Source organism: Mauremys reevesii, linkage group 21 (genome assembly GCF_016161935.1).
Source record: "Mauremys reevesii isolate NIE-2019 linkage group 21, ASM1616193v1, whole genome shotgun sequence".
Lineage (NCBI taxonomy): Eukaryota > Metazoa > Chordata > Testudines > Geoemydidae > Mauremys > Mauremys reevesii.
In genome coordinates this window covers 6690223-6713080 of record NC_052643.1, presented here as the reverse complement: position 1 = coordinate 6713080, position 22858 = coordinate 6690223, and the positions used below count along the sequence as shown (strand labels likewise).

General features: G+C 50.6%; 1 protein-coding gene across 1 annotated transcript; it reads left to right on the top strand.

Moving 5' to 3' along the window:
• Positions 1–1469: 1469 nt before the first annotated feature.
• EFHD2 (EF-hand domain family member D2) lies at positions 1470–19842 on the top strand. The gene is made up of 4 exons (XM_039508869.1): positions 1470–1854; positions 16531–16678; positions 18578–18712; positions 19372–19842. Exons 1-4 carry the CDS (start codon positions 1559–1561, stop codon positions 19504–19506), a joined length of 714 nt encoding a protein of 237 aa, XP_039364803.1. The 5' UTR covers positions 1470–1558; the 3' UTR covers positions 19507–19842.
• The last annotated feature ends 3016 nt before the right edge of the window (positions 19843–22858 follow it).

Genomic DNA, 22858 nt, shown 5'->3' with positions numbered 1-22858 from the left:
GAGAGGCAGCCTATTAGCCTCCCCTGTTTGTTTGTGTGTGTCCCGCTGCAGCCCCTGTGCTGCACACCAGCCTGAGTCTGTCTGTCCTGGATTGGACAGCAACCTGATGCATCTGTCTGTCCTGTGCCACAGCCTGTATCCTGTCCAGCCGGACCCTCCTGTCCGTCCTGCACTGTGCACAAACCTCGCCTGTCTGGTCTGTGCTCCAGCCATGTCCTGTCCAGCCGGACCCTCCTGTCCGTCCTGCACTGTGCACCAACCTCGCCTGTCTGGTCTGTGCTCCAGCCATGTCCTGTCCAGCCGGACCCTCCTGTCCATCCTGCACTGTGTACAAACCTCGCCTGTCTGGTCTGTGCTCCAGCCATGTCCTGTCCAGCCGGACCCTCCTGTCCATCTGACCTGTGCTTGACCCTCTGTCCCATCTGTAAGTCTGTCCTGCACTGTGCACCAACCTGACGCATCTCTCCGTCCCTTGTCCTGTCCAGCCAGACCTGCCTGTCGCTTTGTCCTGGGCCCCAGCCCCTGTCCTGTCCAGCCTGCCCCTCCTGTCTGTCCTGCACCGTGCACCGACCTGCCTTGTCTGTGTCCTGTGCCCCAGCCCCTGTCCTGTCTAGCCTGCCCCTCCTGTCTGTCCTGTACTGTGCACCAACCTCACCCGTCTGTCCTGTGCCCCAGCCCCTGTCATGTCCAGCCTGCCCCTCCTGTCTGTCCTGCACCGTGCACCGACCTGCGCCGTCTGTCTGTCCTGTGCCCCAGCCCCTGTCCTGTCCAGCCTGCCCCTCCTGCCTGTCTGTCCTGCACCGTGCACCAACCTCACCCGTCTGTCCCGTGCACCAGCCCCTGTCCTGTCCAGCCTGCCCCTCCTGTCTGTCCTGCACCGTGCACCAACCTCACCTGTCTATCCTGTGTCCCAGCCTCTGTCCTGTCCAGCCTGCCCCTCCTGTCTGTCCTGCACCGTGCACCGACCTGCCCCGTCTGTCTGTCCATTGCCCCAGCCCTGTCCAGCCTGCCCCTCCTGTCTGTCCTGCACCGTGCACCGACCTGCCCCATCTGTCTGTCCTGTGCCCCAGCCCCTGTTCTGTCCAGCCTGCCCCTCCTGTCTGTCTGTCCTGCACCGTGCACCGACCTGCCTTGTCTGTGTCCTGTGCCCCAGCCCCTGTTCTGTCCAGCCTGCCCCTCCTGTCTGTCTGTCCTGCACCGTGCACCGACCTGCCCCGTCTGTCTGTCCTGTGCCCCAGCCCCTGTTCTGTCCAGCCTGCCCCTCCTGTCTGTCTGTCCTGCACCGTGCACCGACCTGCCTTGTCTGTGTCCTGTGCCCCAGCCCCTGTCCTGTCCAGCCTGCCTCTCCTGTCTGTCTGTCCTGCACCGTGCACCGACCTGCCCCGTCTGTCTGTCCCGCCCGCCCCCGCCGTGCGGTGTGGCTCGGTCCCGCCGCAGCCGGCCCCGCCGTCAGTCAGTGGCGCTGGGTGGGCGGGGCCGGCTAATCAGCTGGGCCAGTCGCCGCCGCCGCTGCAGAGTCTCGGCCGCGCCAGGCGCCGCGCATCGGGCTCCCGGGACCATGGCCACGGACGAGCTGGCCAGCAAGCTGGGCCGCCGGCTGCAGATCGAGGAGGAGGGCGGCGGGCCCGAGGGGCAGAACGGGGAGGAGGCGGCGGAGCCCGAGCCCGACGGCCCGGAGCCCCTGGGCGGCGGCGCGGACGGCGAGCTGAGCGCCAAGCTGCAGCGGCGCACGGAGCTCAGCCAGGGCGGCGGGGAGCTCTCGCCGGGCGGCGGCCGCAAGGTCTTTAACCCCTACACCGAGTTCCGCGAGTTCTCCCGCCGGCAGATCCGCGACATGGAGCGTCTCTTCCGGCAGTGAGTGCCCGGGGCCGGCCGGGGGGCGCGGGGCGGCGGGGCCGTGAGTGCCCGGGGCGCAGGGGAGCAGGGCCGGCCGGGGGCAGTGAGTGCCTGGGGGCAGGGGCCGGGGGCAGTGAGTGCCCGGCGGGGCCGGGGGGCAGTGAGTGCCCGGAGCTGTGGGGGTCGGGGGGGGGGCAGAGGGCGGCTAGTGGGCACGGGGTGTCCGGGGAGCATGGGGCGGGCAGGGAGCTCCTGGGGCCGGGGGTACGGGGTGGCCGGGGGCAGGGGAACCCGGGGCAGGGCAGGAGCGGGCCAGGGAGAGGCTGGTGGGCAGGGGTTCCCGGGGCAGAGGGTGGGCAGGGAGCACCTGGGGCCGGGGCATATGGGGTGGCCAGTGGGTAGGGAGCGGCCGGGGCTGGGGGGGCGGGAAGTGGGTTCCCGGGGCGGGCGGGCAGGGGACGCATGGGGGCCTGGGGTCCATGTAAGGTGGTACAGTGAGTTCCAGGGAAGAGGAGGACTGAGGAATTGAGCAGCTGCCCCCCGCAGCCGGTGCTGGGGACCGGGAAAGTGACCCCTCTAAAGCCCGGGGGGTGGGGGGGGGAGGAGAAGAAGGGGATCCCCCCCAACCACACACGATAGGGCATGGATGGAGCCACTTGCAAACACCGAGTACCGGGTGGAGATGATGGAGATCCTCCTCCCCAGCCCTCCTGCCTCTGGGGAGAGACACCTGTTTTCCTGGTGGATCAAGCTCTGGTTGGGGGAATCCAGCCCCCTTCCTTCCCCTCCTGGGGAGCAAATCCAACCACTTCTCCATCCTCATCGCCTGCCCCCGGGGAAGAACAAACTCTGTCTTGGGGGAGAATTTCCCTGGGACACTAATCTGCCCCTTGGGGCATCACTGACCTATGCACAAGTGTGGTGGGGGGTTGTTCTGCTGGCTTCTGGCAGGCTTTGAGATCACAGCCATGTGACGCTGGGGGGAGTAGGAATTGTTACATTAGAAGCATGAGGACTTCCCCTTTTCCTCCCCCAAAAGATGCCAGACCTAGCTGCATTAGAGAGGCTGGGCTTTTGATTTAAAGCAGGGTGTGCAACATGCCTGTGGATAGAAGAGGGAAAAGATATCTGCACAAACTCCCCTCTTCTCTTAAGTGAGTCTGGCAAAGGTGTGAAGCTTCCAGACATCTACAGAAGAAGTTGACCCTGCACAAGAAGGGCTAGTGGTGTGAGGGTGATTAGCATTTCTGCTGCATGCTGAGATAATACCTAGTTCTGCTTTTGTAATAGTTAAAGCTTAGGAAAGTGTGTGTGTGTGGGGGGGGGTTCCGCTTCCAGAATTGGAGATGACTTGCTCTCGTTTGGGATTTAACAAGAAAATCCTTATATCTCTTCCCAACAAACCCAGCTGTGCCTGTGGCGTTATGCTTTGCAGACATTGCTCATTTTAGTATAGTTAGAGTATAGGCGGCAACTTTTAGAAAAACCTGACATTGCAATAAATTTCACACATCAGAGCAACACTTCCTGCTCTATTAATTTCTGCTGTATTCCTCTTTTCGGTTGGTCTCCGTTCAGTCCCTCCTGAGGCTCGCGCTCTGACAATTACTGCACTAGCGTGCTTCAAATAAGTTATCACTAGTCGCTAACGGTGACTATCAGAGAATAAACCTTAGAGTTGTAGAAATTTCTCATGGAAACTGAAAAGTAACTTTTGATCTTCTGGAAACATAAGAATTCTGCAGGCTATGGGTTAAGTTACAAGCTGCAACATTAAAAAGTAAAATAGGCTGGATCTCCTCTGTAAAAATCGGTTTATATGTAACTTGCTGTTCAAACATTACCTTCTCAGGTTTCAGGGTGCTAGCCGTGTTAGTCTGTATCAGCAAAAAGAACAAGGCGTCCTTGTGGCACCTTAGAGACTAACATTTATTTGAGCATAAGCTTTTCTGGGCTAAAACCCACTTCATCGGATGCATCTGCATCCGCGTATGCTCAATTAAATGTGTTAGTCTCTAAGGTGCCACAAGGACTCCTCGTTTTTATTACCTTTTCAGTGTAACAAGTTAAAATTCCAGGAATACAGATCACATTAATGGGCCATGTAGTCTGGCATCCTGCCTCTGGCATTGGCCAGCACCAAATGCTTCAGAGCAACGTGGAAAAATCCCATAATGTGCCTGGTCAATTGTGTAATGCTTCAAGGGCCCAATTTTGCACCACTGCTGGGAGTTTTACTATTGGCTTCAATAGGTGTAGGAACAGGGATGAAATAGGTGGAAAGGATGCTGCTCTGTGTATGCTACTGCCATCAATATAAGGGCCGGTCATTACTCTTTAAATCCTGACCTTTCCTGCTCAACTATTTTAAATGAGCATCCAGCTGAGACATGACATATGTTGTTAGCTATTTATTTAAACAGGGTTTAGCTAAATCAGTCTAGGAACAAATATTTAGAGAGTTTGTGTGTGTTAACTTGAGAGGCGGCACTAAAAAAACATAAGGCTGTTCAGGCCATTGGTCCATAAGCTCTTAATTGGGCTCCACACAGGAGTAAGTAGGTGAATTTTAATGGCCTGTGACGTACAGAAGGTCAGACAAGATGATCTAATGGTCCCTTCTGGCTTTAAACTCTGACACTGATTTTAAAATAAATACAGTGATGGAACTAAGGGAGATGCTGTTGTGGGGGGGGACGGGACACGTTTCCTCATCTCTTACAAAATCTGAAATGTTACTTATTCAAACAAAGCGTTTCCAGTAACTTTTCACTACCATGGGCTTTTTTCGTTTTGTTTTTCTGCTTGGACATTAAAAATGGGCTAGTTCTGCTTTTGTTTACAGTAAGTTCCTAGTCAAATTCACTTCCAGATTCTTTGCACTGTCCTAGTTCTGCTGCATTGTTTTGGAATGTTTGTTTGGGGTTTGTTAATCTGTTTCTGCTGAAATTTTCATTTTTCCTGGCTACTGAGATCTTAATTTTGGACCAGTTCTGATCTGTGTGTGTTCTTTTAAAATTGGAGTACAACCCACTGTGCAGGGATAGGCATTGTATGTTGCAGCCTAAAATGAGGAAATGCTGCATTATTGGCCAAAAGCTGTGTCTGGCCATATTCTGGCCCAGCTGTAACGCCTGCTTCTGATTACAGAACTACAGAGTGAGCAGTTTCTACACACTCGACTCATTTGTTCTTACGTTACTTAGTTGAACACACTTCCGAGCATTTTGCTGCAGCATGAGGAATGAGAGCCTGTGTGGGAGCTGTTAGGCAAGATTGCAGAGTAAAGCAAAGCAAATTGCATTCTTGTGTATCAAGCCAGTGCAGCTGGCGTAACTTGGAGAACTAGCAAAATCTAGAGAATTCCAAATCCCCAAACCACTGGCAAATCCAGGTAGCCAGAATACAAGTTCAGGTTACTTTCTGGATTTGCCTGTATTGTCTATATATTGATGAAAACTAAGGCAGTGACAATGCCTGTCAAATTCTTGTGTTAATTTCTCTGCATCTGACTTGTTTGCCGAAGATTTTCTCATTGACATAGATGAATTTGCTGCTCCTGTTTTGCCACAGATGCCTTTTTCAGTGACAAGACTGCCCCCGTTCCGATTGCGTTAACAGACATTTGGTAGATCAACGATGAGGGTCTGCGGGAAGTTTTTCTCCATTGAGGCCTGAGGTGTATACTCGCCCCATGGATCCTAGTGGAATCAAAGAGTGGTAGAGTTCAAGACCAGAAGGGACAATCAGCTCATCTAGTATATTACAGGCCACCGACACCACCCAGCACCCTCAGACTAAACCCAACAACCAAAACTAAACGAAAGCACCAGAGCCCAGGGGAGACTAAACTGTTCTATGGCACAGTTAGAGAACAGGAGGAAGCGAGGTGCACCAGCGCCCAAGGCCATCGCAGTGCTAGGGAAGTGATTAATCATAGCACAAGGCATTCAGTTTCTAAATGTGTGTTTGTACTAAGGTTTCCAGAGCTCACTTTTCATAATCATTGGGACAGTTCATGTGAGTAAGGGTTACCGGTCTGGGTCCTGAGATCTCCTAGCATTACCCCTGCATTTTGTAATTAGCTGCTTTGTAATCTACCTATGTGTGATCTCCCTTGTTCTTCATTTTTAAAACCTACTGAATGGACTGTTTCTCATTCTTTCTCCCTCCTCCTGCTTCCCTTTCAGGGTATTAACCCGAGATGTGATTCAGAGCTTGTCAAAGTCAATGGAAAGTGTCTCCTTGACTTCCTGGGTCTTTGGATCAGGCTCTCAGACAGTCGCTTAGATGTCGCATTGAATTCAGCAAATTGCTACTTGCTCAGAACCACATGAGATTTTAATCGCTTGTAATGTAGCTGTGCGGGCCTGTGGCAGAGCCTGCAAAGCCCAGGAGTGAGCGTGTGTGTGTGTAACAGAACCTGGGGGACCCAGACTTCACCCCCTCGCCTCCTTCCTAAGTCAGTTTAAGGCATTTCTGTAGATGTCCGGAAGGGAAAGTAACAATGAAAAATTGTAAAATGAAAAGGTTGCAGAAGTAATGCTCTGCCCATGAATATCCCTCTGTTAAAGGGTTAGCCTTAAATTCTTTCTCCTTCCTCGTCACCAGAACCACATAGGTAAAGGTTAAAGTCAGTCCACCTCCAAAGCTGTGTTAGCTTGTTCCTGCTTTAGAGGTTTTACTTCTCTTCCTTCGGTGCTGGTTTTTTTTTTCTAGTTCTGCTTTTCTCCTCCGTTATGTGCTTGCAGGCTGTTCCTCTTCTACCCCCACTGGCTTTCTTCTGAGTTGGGGGGTGTATTTTTGGTTCTGCATTTATTAGCTGCCGCTCAAAAGGCCACGCTGCTGTCCCCATACTTGCGTTTAGTTCAGTAAGTTTCAAATACCTTTAAACTTAATGTGAAATGAGCTCGCTGCTTTCTGCAGTCTCTTGGGCGTGTGTGTGTGTTTCTCTCTGCTACAGCAATCAAGTATTTTTATAAGGAGACCATAGAACGAGAGGCTTAGAAAGACACAGGAAATACAGTCATCTGCTTCTATAGCATAGGTCAGTCACATACTTAGTCATCTCTCTTCCCTGAAGCAGCTGTGGTAGAGATCTAATCAGTACTTGTTTGCCTACAGTATAATATATAATGTCAGACAAAATGCTGTTAGATGTTGCTGAATTCTGCTCCATGCTCTCTTCCTGAAAGGAGTTGGCAGATTGGGGGATACTTCTTCCTCAGAGAGAGAAACTCTCCATCCCCTCCTATCCAGCACCTCTGATTGCAGCCCCGTTACTTCCAAGGTTCTAGAATCTTGGAACCTGCCAGATTCCATCTACACCGGCTTGATGTCCCGACTTCTAAAAAAATCCTGCTTGGTTGGTGCCAGCAAAGATAACCCAGTGTGGATAGGGTTAAACCAGGGCAAGGACATGCTCTCTCTAGGAGCCTGGTTTTAACACAGTTCATCCTTGTCCTCTTGCCTGGCCAAATCCCTATTAGATCTGTTGGCGCCAAACTGGTAAACATGGCTGTTTTCAATTATGAAGGGTTCCTGGGACGGTCCTATTTAACGAGGCAAAGAACTGGGGAAGACTTAAGTAACGCAAGCAGGAAGAGCTCGCTAGCAAAGAATTTGAAGGAGCCGTTGATTGACCTTTCTGACACAGAAATGCGCTAATGATGCTTCTTTTGAGGTTGCTAATAATGGGGTCATTTACCACTTAGCCAGAGATTAGGAGCACAATTAACGCCTGTCTCCAGGAGAGGTAATCCCTCTTTCCAAGTTAGGAAACAGTGGGAATTTGCAACACTGCAATAATTCATCCACAGGGTGTATTTAATGTTATCCAGACAGAGGCTCGGTTGAAATGCTACATTGAATTGACCCCGCTGATTTGGAGAAGAGGAAGAACTGAGTTACATACAGGACGGCGGGATTTTCAGCTAGAGAGCGGCTACCAGCCCTGGCTCGCAAAGAGTGAGTCACGCTAGCGAGAGGGGAGATTTGCTCTATAGCCCAGGCTAACACATGAAGTTAAAATGGATCCCTAGAATAACTTAAGGAAGAGGAAAATAGGGGCATGTGCCTAATTCGGGGTGGGATCTTCAAGGCAGGTGCTGCATTGGAGCTGCATTTGTTGCTGTTTGGTGAGAATCCAGTCTAGAGAGAAGCTGTTTTTTCTCCCAGGCTGGCTTTGTCATCAACTACATGTTCAACCAAATGTACCCAGGCCTCCATGAGAACTTCCTTTCTTCTACTATAGTAGGAAAGTCCACAGAGCATGTGGCGTGAGAGGTCCGAGAACTAGGGTGACCAGACAGCAAGTGTGAAAAACCGGGACGGGGGTGAGGGGTAATAGGAGCCTATATAAGAAAAAGACCCCAAAATCGGGACTGTCCCAAGAAAAGCGGGACATCTGGTCACCCTACCTGAGAGAACCATTGCTGCTACCAAAGCAAATTGCACCCCTGAGTCACAGGCTGGCTCAGTTATTAGGCTCTGCTATGAAAAGCCTCCGCTCCCCTAGCGTGACAGCTTCAAAGCTGCTAGGCACGCCAGGACTGCTTGTTGCAGAGCCTAAACACAACTTCTCCCCCCTCCCTCAGAGGGAAGAGAGTCTTGCTTGTGGTAATGAACGAGGTGGGACCAATCTTTGGTCTTTCCTGGTGGAAGAAAGGAAATGATCAGGTGGGCACGGGCGTGTTTTCCGGCTCGCCTGTGCTTTGCTGGCGATGGCGAAGTGCCGGATTCCTGCAGCTGGACAGCGCCGAGAAATCCCTCTGCCACTGAGCTCTGAGGGCAGTGGAGGCGCTGACTGGTCCATATCTTAAGAGCCCAATTTCCCTGCTGGGTGCTTAGCACTAGGATCAGAGTCAGGGCACTGCCCTCCAGCTGATCCTCGCCGGAGCTGCTGTGGCTTGGAGGGGAGGGTGAGGCTGACCCCTCCCTGCAAGGCAGGCTTGGCCTGGCCCTTTTAGGCATTCTTGGAGGAGCGAAGCCCAGGGATACACGTCTGTCTGGGAATCTCTTTGCTGTGTCCACCCTCTCCAACGCGGGAGTCACTGCAGCAGCTCGAGGATCCCAGCCGCGTGGGTCACTGATTGTCATGGGGCTGCGTCAGGGAATTCTGAACAGGGGAATTAAATGGTTCTGTTCAGCGCCCTGCAGAGGAGAAGCCGGACCCTCTGCTGCCACCTCTGGAGCCAGCACAACTGGTGGGTTCCTTGGGGGTGGGGGATAGCTCAGTGGCTTGAGCTTTGGGTCTGCTAAACCCAGGGTTGAGAGTTCAATCCTTGAGGGGGCCACTTAAGGATCTGGGGCAAAAATCTGTCTAGGGATTGGTCCTGCTTTGAGCAGGGGGTTGGACTAGATACCTCCTGAGGTCCCTTCCAACCCTGAGATTCTATGACCTGTCCCCAGGTCGGTGTTTCACGGGTCTGATTTCACTCCAGGACAGCCAGAGAGGCTAGAGACTCGCCAATGGGATCTTCGGGCCTTCCCGTGCAGGGGAGAGAGTGTTCCACACGCAAGGAGAAGTTGAGTTATGCTAAGTTGTCCACAATGAATAGAACAGAGACACGGCTGTCGGGGCAGCCCCATGTGCTTTTCTCTTCTGCTTGGTGGGGGGAGCATTGTCCTCTGGGGCTGGAGGAATGTTCTGCAGGCAAGATACTTAATGGGAGGCAGTGTGGAATGTTGGTCCGCTGCCAGTAACTCCCGATAAAGGTGTAAAATGACTAAGCCTTTGTTTGTGCTGCAAGGTGGCTCTCCGCTTTGGCTAGCAGCGTGGGCGTCTGGAATCGCAAGCTGCCCCCCGCTGGCAGCCAGGACTCAAAAGCAGGTCTCTGTTCACACAGGGCCAGACAAGGCACAGCGGAGACTTTCCATTCCCAAACTCCTAAGCACAATTATGAGAATTGCCTGGGGCGTTTTCAGATCTCGCTTTCAGGACCGGAAATTACCCTGATCCAAGGCCTTTGCTCTGTTAATCCCTGGGCCAGTGCCAGAAAGGCTCTGCTCGTCTGAGGGACCGTGCAGAGATTTAAGGGATGCTTCCTGCTGCACTGTGTCTAACAGAGAGCGTTGTGTATCCCCGGGAAGCAGCGAGCTCCATCTTTCCAGTGCTGTGCAAAGCTTGTTTCCAACCCTGGCAAAGTGGAAGATTAAACTCTTTCCCCGCCTCCACCACCTGATACGTTTTCTGGCTCAGGAGCGGATTTACCATGAAATAAACCATGCGGTGGCAGGGGGCCCCCAACCACAGAGGGGCCTCCCAAAATGCAGGACAAATATCTGACAACCTGCCCCCGAGTCCAGCCGGCGGCGCGGCAGGGTGCAGGCAGGCAGGCTGGCTGCTTGCCACGGTCAGTGGCCCCATGCCACTCCCGGAAGTGGCTGGCTGCTGGCACATCTCTGTGCACCCCTGGTGGGTGCGTGGGTGGGGGGGGGGAAGAGTCAGCTCCAAAGGCTGCCCCTGCCCCAGGCAACGCACGGAGACCCGCTGCCCTCCCCCCCCCAAGGGGCATGCTGAGACGTGCCAGCAGCAGCGAAGCAGGGCTAAGCCAGCTTCCTGCCCGCCCTGCCTCCCTCTCCCCGTGCCGCTTTGCTCCGGAAGCAGCCGGCACATCCCTGCGGCCCCTCGGGGGGGGGGGGGTGTTTCCGCTTGCTGCCCCCATCCCGAGCACCGACTGTGCAGCTCCCGTTGGCCAGGAACTGCAGCCAATGGGAGCTGTGGGGGGGGGGTTGGCGTGCGGAGACCCCCGAGCTCCCCCCAGCTAGGAGTCGCTGACAGAGGGTGTGTGTGTCGGTTGCTTTGGGAACTGTGCCGCCTGAGGTAAGCGCTGCCGCTCTGCTCCCCTCCCGCACCTCTGCCCCAGCCCAGAGCCTGCACCCCACACCTAAACTTCCTCCTAGAGCCTGCACTCCCCCCTGCCCCAGCCTGCACCCCGCCCCCAAACCTCCTCCCAGAGCCTGCCTCCTGCACCCCAACCCTCTGCCCCAATCAAGGTACCGCACTTTATTTTCATTTACGTCCCATTACTTATAATACAGGAGGAGGACGAAGAAACAAAATGAAAAACGGGGGGTGGGTGGGGGGAGATAAGAGACAATGTTATTTTTCTTAGCTGGGTCCCAAGGCCCCACAAACTCTAAATCCACCGCTCTTCTGGCTTCGTTTTTGTAGACCAGATGTTGACCTGCTGGTTCTACAAACCTAACACCTTGTACCATCTTGAAGCAAGTGGGGCTGCTAGGGGCTGCCATTCAGCTGGAGTTCAGTACTTCTGAAATTGGGGCCACCCGCTCCAGGTCATTGAATTACCAACTCTAATGGTGAGCCAGGAATTCCTGAGTTCTGAACTCGGCTTTCCGACCAGGGGCTTCTCCCCATCTATAAACCTGTAAGAATATCTGCCTGTCCCAGAAAGGCGTTGGGGGGATGTCTGCAAAGGGCTTTGAAGATGAAAAATGCCAAGTAACTAAGAGAACCGCTGATGGGGAACTATCAAGCAGTGCTGGGAGACCTGTGCTAGGTGCAGCAATCATCCAGATCAAACCTATAAATCGTCCTTCTGAACAATTCAGCTAAAGGAGATGGAGAAATTCCTGCCTGATGTTGCTGGGACCTACTCTCAGACACCAGGTGTTTAGTGAAATTGTGCCAGGGATGTGCTAATGACTTATGAGGAGAGGCTGAGGGAACTGAGCTTGTTTAGTCTGCAGAAGAGAAGAGTGAGAGGGGATTTGATAGCAGCCTTCAACTACCTGAAAGGGGGTTCCATAGAGGATGGAGCTTATCTGTTCTCAGTGGTGGCAGATGACAGAACAAGCAGCAGTGGTCTCAAGTTTCAGTGGAGGAGGTCTGGGTTGGATATTAGGAAACACTATTTCACTAGGAGGGTGGTGAAGCACTGGAAGGGGTTACCTAGGGAAGTGGTGGAATCTCAATCCTTAGAGGTTTTTAAGGTCAGGCTTGACAAAGCCCTGGCTGGGATGATTTAATTGGTGTTGGTCCTGCTTTGAGCAGGGGGTTGGACTAGATACCCCCTGAGGTCTCTTCCAACTAGGGTGACCAGATGTCCTGATTTTTGGGTCTTTTTCTTATATAGGCTCCTATTACCCCCCACCCCTTGTCCTGATTTTTCACATTTGCTATTTGGTCACCCTACTTCCAACCCTAATCTTCTGTGATTCTTTAGGGAAATCAGGTAGCTTCAGCACGTGTATTCTAGGGACAAAAAACATCAAGGTCTTCAAACAAACTCACTAGCTGTGCCTTATGAAAGCAATTTTTGAATATGGCTATAACTTGAATCTGCTTTCCTAGACAGCCTGCCAGATTAATCTGGCATTTGCAGGGAGCGGGGCAGGTAAATGGCGTAGCAGCGTAATAGTCACTCTCAGTACCAGTGTCTATCAGGTAAGCTGATTCACCAGTTCTCATTGCTCAATAGAAATGAAGTCATTGTTAAAACACTGATCCTTGGGCCATCTCTCCTGTTCTGAAAACCGATGCAGAGCTACTCTGTGCCTTAAGAAAAAAGAACAGGAGGACTTGTGGCACCTTAGAGACTAACAAATTGATTTCAGCATAAGCTTTCGTGGGCTACAGCCCACTTCATCGGATGCATGTAGTGGAAAATACAATAGGAAGATATCTATTTATATATATTCCATATATATATATATATATATATATATATATATATATATATATATATATATATATATATATATATATATGTATTTTCCACTGCATGCATCCGATGAAGTGGGCTGTAGCCCACAAAAGCTTATGCTCAAATCAATTTGTTAGTCTCTAAGGTGCCACAAGGACTCCTGTTCTTTTTGCAGATACAGACTAACACGGCTCCTACTCTGAAATTGATGCCTTAACATACACGTCTCTTGTGTCAACATAGACATATATATTAGCAGGAATCCTTCGTCTGAGCACAACATTCCGGTGTCTGGACATCATGGCAGAAAGACGAACGATAAATAAGAATGTTTAGGTTATTTATTCCACCCCATTATATTGGCGGAGACATCAGTCTCTGGGTTCAGTCCTGTTGCTTAGTGCGTTTATTTAATAGTTACATATCACCAGTTGTCTGCCTCGATTGTAGTCTGTGTGCTCTGTCCAGGTTTGTCTTCGGTCCCAAACATTAAAGGTTTGGGAGATCAAATGTCTTATTTAGATTTTAAACTTCCCCTCAGAGTTTATGATGATTCAACAACTGAAGTGCAGTGTTTCCTCCTTCTTTAACAGATGTGCGTAGCTACGTTAGTGTGGATGCTGTCTTGATGCACCCACCAGTCCTATATTTAATCTGCCTCTGGAGTACTGTGTTTTCTAATTTAGTATTATTGAATGGGCTTAGAGTGATCACTTTATTAGAAATCTCATATATGCCAAGTAATGCAAGCACTGAACCTCGTATAGCACATGTGCCCATTTTACCATGTAGGACTTAGAGTTGTAGGATGTCTTCAGATAACGATGAAGCAAGTTAAATCCACTCAACTCCAAGCATGTGTACAGCTGTGATACCATTTCAAAAGTAGGTTGGCTTAGGTTGAAGGAGGATTATCAAGGCACAGGTCTCAAACTAATTTCCATGCTTGGTCGTGGTGGCAAGATTTACCTGGAAAAGCTCCTCTTGTACTGCAACAAATTCTTTCGCTTAAGTGGTGCACGCTTCACTGGGGAGAAAAGCATCTGGAGTGTTCGTTTCAGAAAAAGCACAAAGTATCGTTCGGAAAGCATCCACTCCGCCCTGCAGGGAGCCTTTTAGTGGGGCTGTTAATGCAAGTGCATTCTAAGCCCCGAGAGCGGTGAGCAAATGGAGCACTCGGCTGTGTCCTGGAGGGCTCCGATACCATTGCAAACCAATCTCATTTCAGTCAAAAGTAAAACTAGATGCTATAAAAAGACACTCTCGGGTGCCTTTAGTGGTGTCACGCATGCCTCCGGTGGTTTTGAAACACACCCAAAGCCATAGTAAGCCACCAAAGCCCGGCCTGTCCCATCTTAATGCTTGCTATAAACGTTCAGCACAAACGTGTTCTGTGATGGGATTTCTGGGGCATGTTCACAATGAACCTTGACTATTATTATGGTGGGATATTGGCGTCCTTATGGGGAACCCTGGACATCCTTATGGGAAACCCCTGGGCCAGGACCCAGTGGATCATAAGCAACACTTTGACCAATAATTGCAGCCACAGCTCTCTTGCAGCGTGACTGGGGGGCTGCATCTGAGGATGATAAACCTTCATGTCTCTTTAGGCACTCCTTAGTTACAGAGAATGCCTAGCCAGAGATGAAACTAAGAGAGGAAACAGAGGGTGTTTTGAGGTCCATTGGTACATGCCTGGTGATGAGTTTCAATACTAGGTGCTTCCAGCCACATCCTGGCTATCTACATTCTGGCTACTATTTTTAAATACATGCTGATTCATTGACCTGGGAGACTTTAGAGGAACCAGATCTTCATCTAAAACCTCACAATATCATAAGCCTCTAGGGAGGTGTGTAGTTTCCACTATTCATTTCTTAAACAGGAAGGTTTTATACAGCTCACCAGGCAGATCATCTGCACGCTGAGGGGGTGGAGAGGCTTTCCTAGAATGTGCAGACTCTTAATTGCTTTTCCTCCCGTCCCGGTAGCTAATTTCATACCTGAATGTGCCGTCTCCCCCTCTTCAGAGTGGGAAACAAAATTCCTGCTCCTGAGTACTCAACTTGGAGTGCAGCAGCCATGCTCCATAAAGATGTGTCTATAACAGGCTGAAGCCACCAGCTGGAGATCTGTAAGACTACCTCTTACAGCTGGGCTCTGCATGCCTGACATTCACAGCTCAGCTGCCAGGCCTGGCGGCTTGTGCCAAGGCTCTCTCCCTCTCTTCCCCCAAGCCGTTTAAGAGCTATTGCTTGTTACAGAGTGTTCTGAGACTGCCAAAGTGCTGCCATTCCATCTATTTGGCTAAATCTGTTCAGTTTAACAACGAGAAGGTTAAAAAGGTGACTTGATCGCAGGCTATAAATCTCTGCGTGGGGAACAAATATTTAATAACGGGCTCTTAAATCAAGCAGGGAAAGGGTTCACGCATAATCCCATGGCTGGACGTTGAAGCTAGACAAATTCAGACCGGAAATGAGGCAGACATTTTTGCCAGGGAGGATAATTAACCAAGGCTCATGGTGGATTCTCCATCACTGACCATTTTAAAATCACAATTGGGTGTTCTTCTAAAAGCTCTGCTCTAGGAATAACCGTGGGGCCGGTCCCTGGCCTGTTATATGGGAGGTCAGACTGGATGAGCACAGTGGTCCCTTCTGGCCTTGGGATCTCTGCTGAAGGAAGTGACGGCACATTACCCGAACTTCTACTCACTTTCTGGGGCTTCCCCGAGTCGTGTCTTAGAGTGACGGCTGTAGTAAGTTCTGGTTTTGTTTATGCCCCCGGTACAATTTTTGGACCAATAAGCAGAAGAAATATTTTAATGGTGCAAAAAAAAAAACAACCCCACAACCAACCCTGCAATTTCCTCCTTTGCTCGCTTTGTCCTTGTCTCTTTGCAGGCCATTGCACTCGGTACCATCAGTAGCGCGGTGTCGAAATGCTTCCTGCTCTTGCTTCCTGCCTTGCCCTGTTCGGGTTGGCATGGCCCCGTGCTCTTTCCGCACCCACGCAGAGTCTGGTCTTTGTCCTTAGCGTGGCGTTGTTTGTGGACGTTGTGATAAGCTCCAGCTATTGTCTGGATCCGAGGCTGGAAAGCAAACAGACTCACCCACTAAGTAGAATGGAAAGGCTGAGCTGTACCTTAACTCTTCTTTGCACTCTGTGACAACAGGTTGCATAGTGCATGGGGGTAGGCCATTGAGAGACAAAGGCAGATCCATGATTTTAAGCACTTATTTTATTCTGGACTGTGAACTTCCTGTTGTGCTTTTGTACAGTGGGGAAATTGTACCATTGGGCAGTAGATCAGCTTCCTAAGCTGGATCTGAATGCCGGTGACTGTAGCTGCTTTTACCGTGTGTGTGTGGTTGTTGTGTTGTGTTGCTGGAGAGGGAATTGAAAGTTAGAGCTTCAGGGTCCCAAGCAGGAAGGGGATTGCATTTCCTGGGTGTGTAGTTCAATCCCAGGCCAGGCAAAGCTCTTTGATTCACTCTCTGCCAGCTGGAATGAAGCTCTGCGGAGTTACGTTTCGAGGAGCTGTAGTGAAGCATCAGGGGGCAATACTAACCCTGTGCATCACTTCTGCTGCTCTCCTGTACAGAGGTGGATTTCACTCTTAGTATGTTATATCTGCCCCTCCTGATGGTTTGCTGCATGGCCCTGTGGGGAAAGGAAGGTAAATTTCACCCATCATGTGTGATCATGTCTCCTTCTAGTGGCTGCTGCCCACAGAGGAGGACAGCTAAGACTTTAGCTAAGCTAACATTTAGCTTTACTGGGAGAGGCCTGATCATTTGATACTGAAGTCCCTGAGCTCCACTGACTCCGTGGTATTTGATGGATCCACGGTGTAGAGAGACGGTACAGGTGGGCTTGCAAACGCAGCACTGATGGGGAGCGATAGGACAGGGCCTTCTAGAAGAGTGCTGATAAGACCAGAGGCAAATTCACAGGATCTGAAATAGCTACTTCTGAAGGGAAGCTGGTCTCTGTAGTTATGGTTTCTGTCTCTTAGGTATGACGCGGGGAAAGATGGCTTCATTGACCTGATGGAATTGAAGCTAATGATGGAAAAACTAGGAGCATCACAAACGCACCTTGGGCTGAAGAATATGATCAAAGAAGTAGATGAAGATTTTGACGGCAAACTTAGCTTCCGGGAGGTAAGGCCTTCTCTAGTGAGCAGTATCCAAGCAAGGGCTCCAGGGCAGTACGCCCATCCCGGTTTGTGTGCCCAATCCATGGAAGCACCCAATCCTCTCTGGGGATACTGAGATTTTTAGATGTTTCTCTTCTCTTCTCTTCCACACTGATCTTTGTACCCTCGGTTACAGTGTATAGCTAATTGTGCTGCATGTGCCTCCGAACCCTCCACCACTGAATATCTGTGCTGTGCACGTTCAGTTTCCAGATCCCCCAGCCTGTTTCTCCTGCCACGGCCCTAAGGGAATGGCCTCCCAGTCGAAGGCAGGAGAATTCAACACGTGCCCCGTAGAAATGTCTATAGAAGCTGTGTCCTGGGGAGAAGCTTGGGCTGAAATGCCAGAGAAGCTGCATTCAGGCAGCGTTACAGCTGGCAACGTCAACCTGGAGGCCACAACGCTGGGCTGTGATTGATATAATTTTAACCGTTTTTAACTGGTTAATTTTTTAACCGATATTTACATCCCTAATTCTGCTATTGCCTTGATGCTTCTGTGTCCCTTTTTCCCCCCTCCACTTATGCCTTGGCCTGTGCTGCCTATCTCACCTACAAAATCCTCCTTCCCCCTTTGCATCACACATCCTCGTTGTCCTCATTTCAGACCCCCTCTTGACACTCCGGCTGGCACCAATTTCTGCTCTGGAGCTTGTCTAGGATAATATAAGAAACCGTTAGGCCTGCTCTCCCCAGAATGTCTCCCCCCCGGGACTCCCCACCCAGGGGCGGATCGCTATGTCTGTTAGATTGTAAGCTCCTGTCGGGAATTAATATATTCTTCCGCCTGTGAAGCACTGTGCACTCCTGCCAGGCTATCTGAATAAGGGATAAGGCTAACGGGGCAGTTGTGTTTCGGTTGCTGCATTCCTGCAGCTCTCGAGGTCTCTCCAGCACGGAGTCTCAGCCCCAGGGTAGGACACTCATGCGGACACGCAGCCCCTTGCATTTAAAAGTCTTCCTTCCTTGCAGGAGATTTCCAGGGATTTACGCTGACTGCACAGAGACCCTGGCGCTCCCTCGGGATAGCATCCCCCTAAACGTGCTTCCTGTGGGAGACAGGCTGCTTGCCTCTATAAACAGCCTCTGTGCCAAAGCACTCCGCTCTTGGGGCGTCTTAATGAAGCCTCTGCAGATCAGATGAGATCCCCTTCCAAAAAGAGAAGTGAGACTTGAGTGCATTACTTTGCCTGGCTGCTAAGGGGATTACATCTTCCTGCTTTACGCACTGTCCAGGCAGTTGCCAGTGCCTTCATTCTCTGTGAGGGACATGGCTGCACGCACGCCTGAGCGGCTGGCATTCATGCTGGCTTGCTCTATGCAGTTATCTCGGCACTTGCCTTTAAAATACTAATGAGCAGATGTGCAGCCGACATGTGATACGGCTCAGTATCATTCACAAGATGAATATTCATGGTGTTTGGTCTTACAGTAGCTAAATAAGATAGTAACGCTGCCCAATGATCTAATTTTCAGTGTCTCACCTGTCAGCTTCCTGTCTTTCCTGGTTACACGGCAATCTCCTAACTCGCACTCTTGTGCTTGATACTAAACGTTCAGGGTCAGTTGTATCAGGCCAGGTCCAGTGGGCAAGACATTGGCGTCTCCCAGCTCTGCCACTGCTGGCTTGTGACACCTTGGGAAAGTCACTTCAGCTTTTCCTTTTCTTCGGCGGCGGAGATTGTGTACGTTCTTCAGGGCAGAGGCTGTGCTATGTGTCTGCACAGCGCCTAGCGCCGTGGGGCCTTGGTTGTGGTCAGTAATAAATAACACGGGGCAGCAAGTCTTACTTGGCAGGATTATTCTCTTAGGTCCTCCGGCCTAGTTCCACTTACTACAACGTTGTGCCTCTTCCCTCTGACAGTTTCTCCTGATTTTCCGCAAAGCCGCGGCGGGTGAGTTGCAGGAAGACAGCGGGCTTCACGCCTTAGCGCGGCTCTCGGAGATCGACGTCTCCACGGAGGGCGTGAAAGGAGCCAAAAGCTTCTTCGAGGCCAAAGTAAGGGGGGGAACAAAATACAATTTGAGTGCAGCCAGGAGGGGGATGGGGGAATACGTGATGTCGGGGAGGGGCGGGAGAACGTGAGGGCGTGTTCCATTAGCACAAGGTAAAGGGTGGGCAGGGAACGTGTGTGCCAGGACTGGTAGATGGTTCTGACCATAGTGCCCAGTGTTCAGATGTCCTGTATAACCAGTGTGCGTCACACGAGGGTTTACAGAAAGCCACTCTGGAGCCAGACACCCCCCCCCCCGCACACACACCCCCATTGCCGTGCATTGCCTATGTGAGCCAATGGCAGCTGCGTGCCCCCGAGGGTGGAGCTCGGCTTGCAGCCTGCAAAGCTGCTGCCTGTGGCATCCGCTCTTCCTTGCGAGGCTGCTGAATCGCAGCCGGGACAGCAAAGGTGCCGCGGCCCAGCACGTGCTGCTGGTTCGCAGGCGACAGGGTTGGATTGTGCTCTGTAGATGAGCAGTGCCCAAAGGGCCGGCTAGAAGCCTCGCTGTTAGGGCCCGATCCCCAACCCGCTGAAGTCAGCGGAAAGTTTCCCTTAGACCCCGCCGGGCTTTGGCTCGCGCGCTTTGTGAGAAATCCTGCTGCCAGAGGCCCTGCGGGGTGGGCCCCTCTGACTCCCTTGCCAAATGTGCTTGAACTTCCAGGTCCAAGCTATTAATGAGGCCAGCCGCTTCGAAGAGGAGATCAAAGCCGAGCAGGAGGAGAAGAAAAAGCAGGCGGAGGAGATGAAGCAGAGGAAAGCCGCCTTTAAGGAACTACAGTCCGCCTTCAAGCAATGATCAGAGGGCGGGCGGGGGTGGGCGGGCAGCAGCCCTGGACAGGACTTCCACGGTACAGAGTGCCAAGGAGGTGCCGAGCGAACCGCTGTCTGGGAAAGATCCGGGATGATTTGTGTAAGTGATGGTTGAAGGGACCAATTTCTAAAGAACATTTTTTTTTGTCTGTGAATCCAGAGTTGTTGGGCCACCTTCAGGGACGGGCTGCTGGCAGTTTTGTTTATCATCCTGCTTCCTTGCACTGTAAATATGGCAAGTGAAGACTTGGTTTCCCATTAGTCTGTTAGCTGTTCTGTGACAATGTGCGTCTGCAGGTGTAACGTTGCTTTAAAAAAAAAAACAACCCCAAACTTTCCATGTGCTCTGAACTCGTGTGTGTTCTCTAGCTGTGAACCATTTTGTAAACCAAACCGTAGGGTAAGCACTGTGGCTATGCCCCCGGCACTGAACGTAACGGACTCTGGATTAGCAGTTCCTGCTTGTGCAGAAGTGCCCCAGGCGGCTGGGAGTGCGCGTAGTCTTCTGGAAACATTCTACACTTAATGCTTTAAATCAGTTCCTTTAAAGGCCCGTAGCTGAAACCGTTCCAAGAATCGTCTGTGGGGAAAGCCCGCAGCATGGTCAGTCAACTGAACGTGGGGTGAGGAGCCAGGGACGCTGAGTTCTAATCCTGCCTCTGGCACTGATTCACTGCGTGGCCTTGGATGAGTTGCTTGAAACTTTTTGTGCCCATACAATGAGGACAAGGCCACCTCCCTTCACCAGGGGGTGGGATGAGAAGGTGGATTATGAGCAGGGCTGGCCTGCCTCTCTGTGAGATGCTAAGCACCAGAGACTGGTCCTAAATGGTTATACACACTAAGGGCTCAATTTTACAATCTGGACAGTTCCCTGAGCTGCCTTTGATGGCAGTGGGAGTTAAGGACTCACAGCACCTCCAGGAGTTGCTTGGCATATTGCTGACTTGAGACCCAAGTGCTGCAAAGCTCTGCCTCTCTCTGCATTCCCTCTTGATAAGCACTTAGTACCGAGGTATTAGGGAAAAAACCTCAGCCTAGTTCTGGACGATGCAGCTAACGCTGGCATAATCCTGTGTATGTCACCTCAGTTGGTTTGTAGACACTGTTCCCTGTGCAGAAAGAGCCATGGTGGGAGAACGAACGCAGGGGATGTGTCAGTATCAGGCCTAAACATTTTGGTCACTTGCAAAAAATGAGGGGAAAGCCACGGGCCAGCTGGGGAACCTTGCTGAATACAGCTACGGCTCTTTAACAACCAATAAACATTCAGGCTGGAAAAACACCTCTCTGAAAAGTGCTTTTCTATGTCTTTTGCATGCACTGTGATTTTTAAAACAAAGGGACAAACTCTAATCACCGGTGTTCGGTCCTTTCAGGTTTTGTAACAAAACCATACACGTAACTAATGTCTCTAACTGCATTTATGACAAGGTCAACTGGAATACACAGAAACCTCCATTGCACTAAGTGGTGTTTGTAATGAAAACCAATAGAATTGTCTTATGCCTGCCTGTAAGCATGGAAAGCCCTAACTAACCCTTAACGTCGTCATTCAGATGAGGAAGTGAAGTGTGAAAACGGAAGACTTGACATTTTAGTGTTGATGTTTGCTGCAAAAAATGTTTAAAAAAATCCACACCACTGGTATGCAAAATTCAGATTGTCGTATTCATCATGAAAACTTAATTGCTTGATTGCTTTTTGACTAACCCGGTATTTTGGTAAAAGATTTTAAGAAGAAACCCATTGGTGGATGTAGAGGCTTTATTATTTTTCATATGGTTATCTGCTCAAAGATGATATTAGTTTCTTCCATTCTTGTACTGCTTTTCTTTAGCAAATGTTTATACAGATGAATTTAAAAGTTGTTGCTTTTTTTTCAAAAGCTACTTCCATTCAGTGGTACGATTATTTTTTTTAACTAAACTAAAATAAAAACTATATTTCTTACACGTGTGTGTGGCTTATGCCTGGTGAATTTCAAATGCAAAGGGATTTATTATTATGATGATGATGATGTATTTATTATTCTCTGCCTGTGGCCCATAAGTCTGTCTAGGCTCCTGTGGGCTGTAATATTGTGGTCTCATTCCAGTGGTTGGATTTAGCGGGCAGGTGATGGGTGGTGGTGGTGGCCTGTGATAGACAGGTCAGATGCTCTGGTGGTCCCTTCTGGCCTTAAACTCTGATTCTGTGCATCAGTTGCTTGTTTCAATCCTAGCAGCAGCGCTGCTGTTTAAGTGCAAAGCTGCCCGTTCACCTTGTTTTGGGCATGAATTAAGCATCAAGTCGCTCAGCGGTGTCAGGACTTTGGCAGCTGTGCGCATGCACAGCATCTGAAACGTAGGAGTATAGGGGACTTCACCGGTGGAAACTTAGGTGTCTCTAGAGCAATGGTTTTGTGAATTGCACTGATGCCTACGTGTTGGATTTAAGTGCTTCACTGCCACTTTAAGCACCTAAGACCCACTGGGGAATCTAGCCTTAGGTTGCCCCTCTGCCGAGGTCAAGAGAAGTTTAGTTCCGTTCAGTCTAATAAGGGTTCCAGTGCCACTACCAACAGAGGGGTTGTCACTGTTACTACTTGACTCATAGGATTATACAGCTTTGTTGCAAGTGAACGCATGTCGCTCCCGAGCTGTGCACTCTCCCTAGGTTCAGTTTGAAATTGAACATGACACTGAAGTGGCGAAGAGCAATACACACACACACACACACACACACACACACACACACACACACACTGCTGACAGCAAATATTACTCAGAAATACTTCTGGTCACTATCTCTTAAAATGGAAACAGTGCAGAAGATGCCCATGCAGTATTGTACAGCCAGCCACTATGTTAGCAATACATAAATCCCTGCAAAAATAACCTGACTGTTTAATTGAGAATTAAATCACACTGCCACCTAGCGTGTAGAATTGCAATAGGCAATTTTGTTCAGTTTTTTTCCTGCTTCTGCTTAAACCAGTGACACCCAAGCTTTTTCATAGCGACAACCACATCTCAAACCCATGGACACCGCTTCTCCCATATCACCAGCTACTCTCTGCAGACCAGTTTGGGAATGACTGATTGAGACCCACTAGACTAGAAATGGAGAGAAGTTTTAGGATTAGATTCTGTTCTTAGACACTGAAACCAACAGGAGTTTGTATGTGTTTCTGGGAGTGGGATACGAACGATTCTTATGACATCATCTTGCCCATAGATTAGCAGCCTAACCTTCCGAGGAGCTGGAGCAAGATGTATGGAACTCTGAGGGAGGAGCACAAGTTGCAGGAGAAGTTTGGAGGAACCAGGGAACTAGTCTGTGTGCACGTGGCTGGA

Bases quoted from the DNA above. Each gene is read 5' to 3' on its own strand.
- EFHD2 (XM_039508869.1), top strand. From the start codon at position 1,559: ATGGCCACGGACGAGCTGGCCAGCAAGCTGGGCCGCCGGCTGCAGATC. The intron at 16,679-18,577 runs GTAAGGCCTTCT...TCCCTCTGACAG, and splicing joins GCAAACTTAGCTTCCGGGAG to TTTCTCCTGATTTTCCGCAA. The intron at 18,713-19,371 runs GTAAGGGGGGGA...TTGAACTTCCAG, and splicing joins AAAGCTTCTTCGAGGCCAAA to GTCCAAGCTATTAATGAGGC.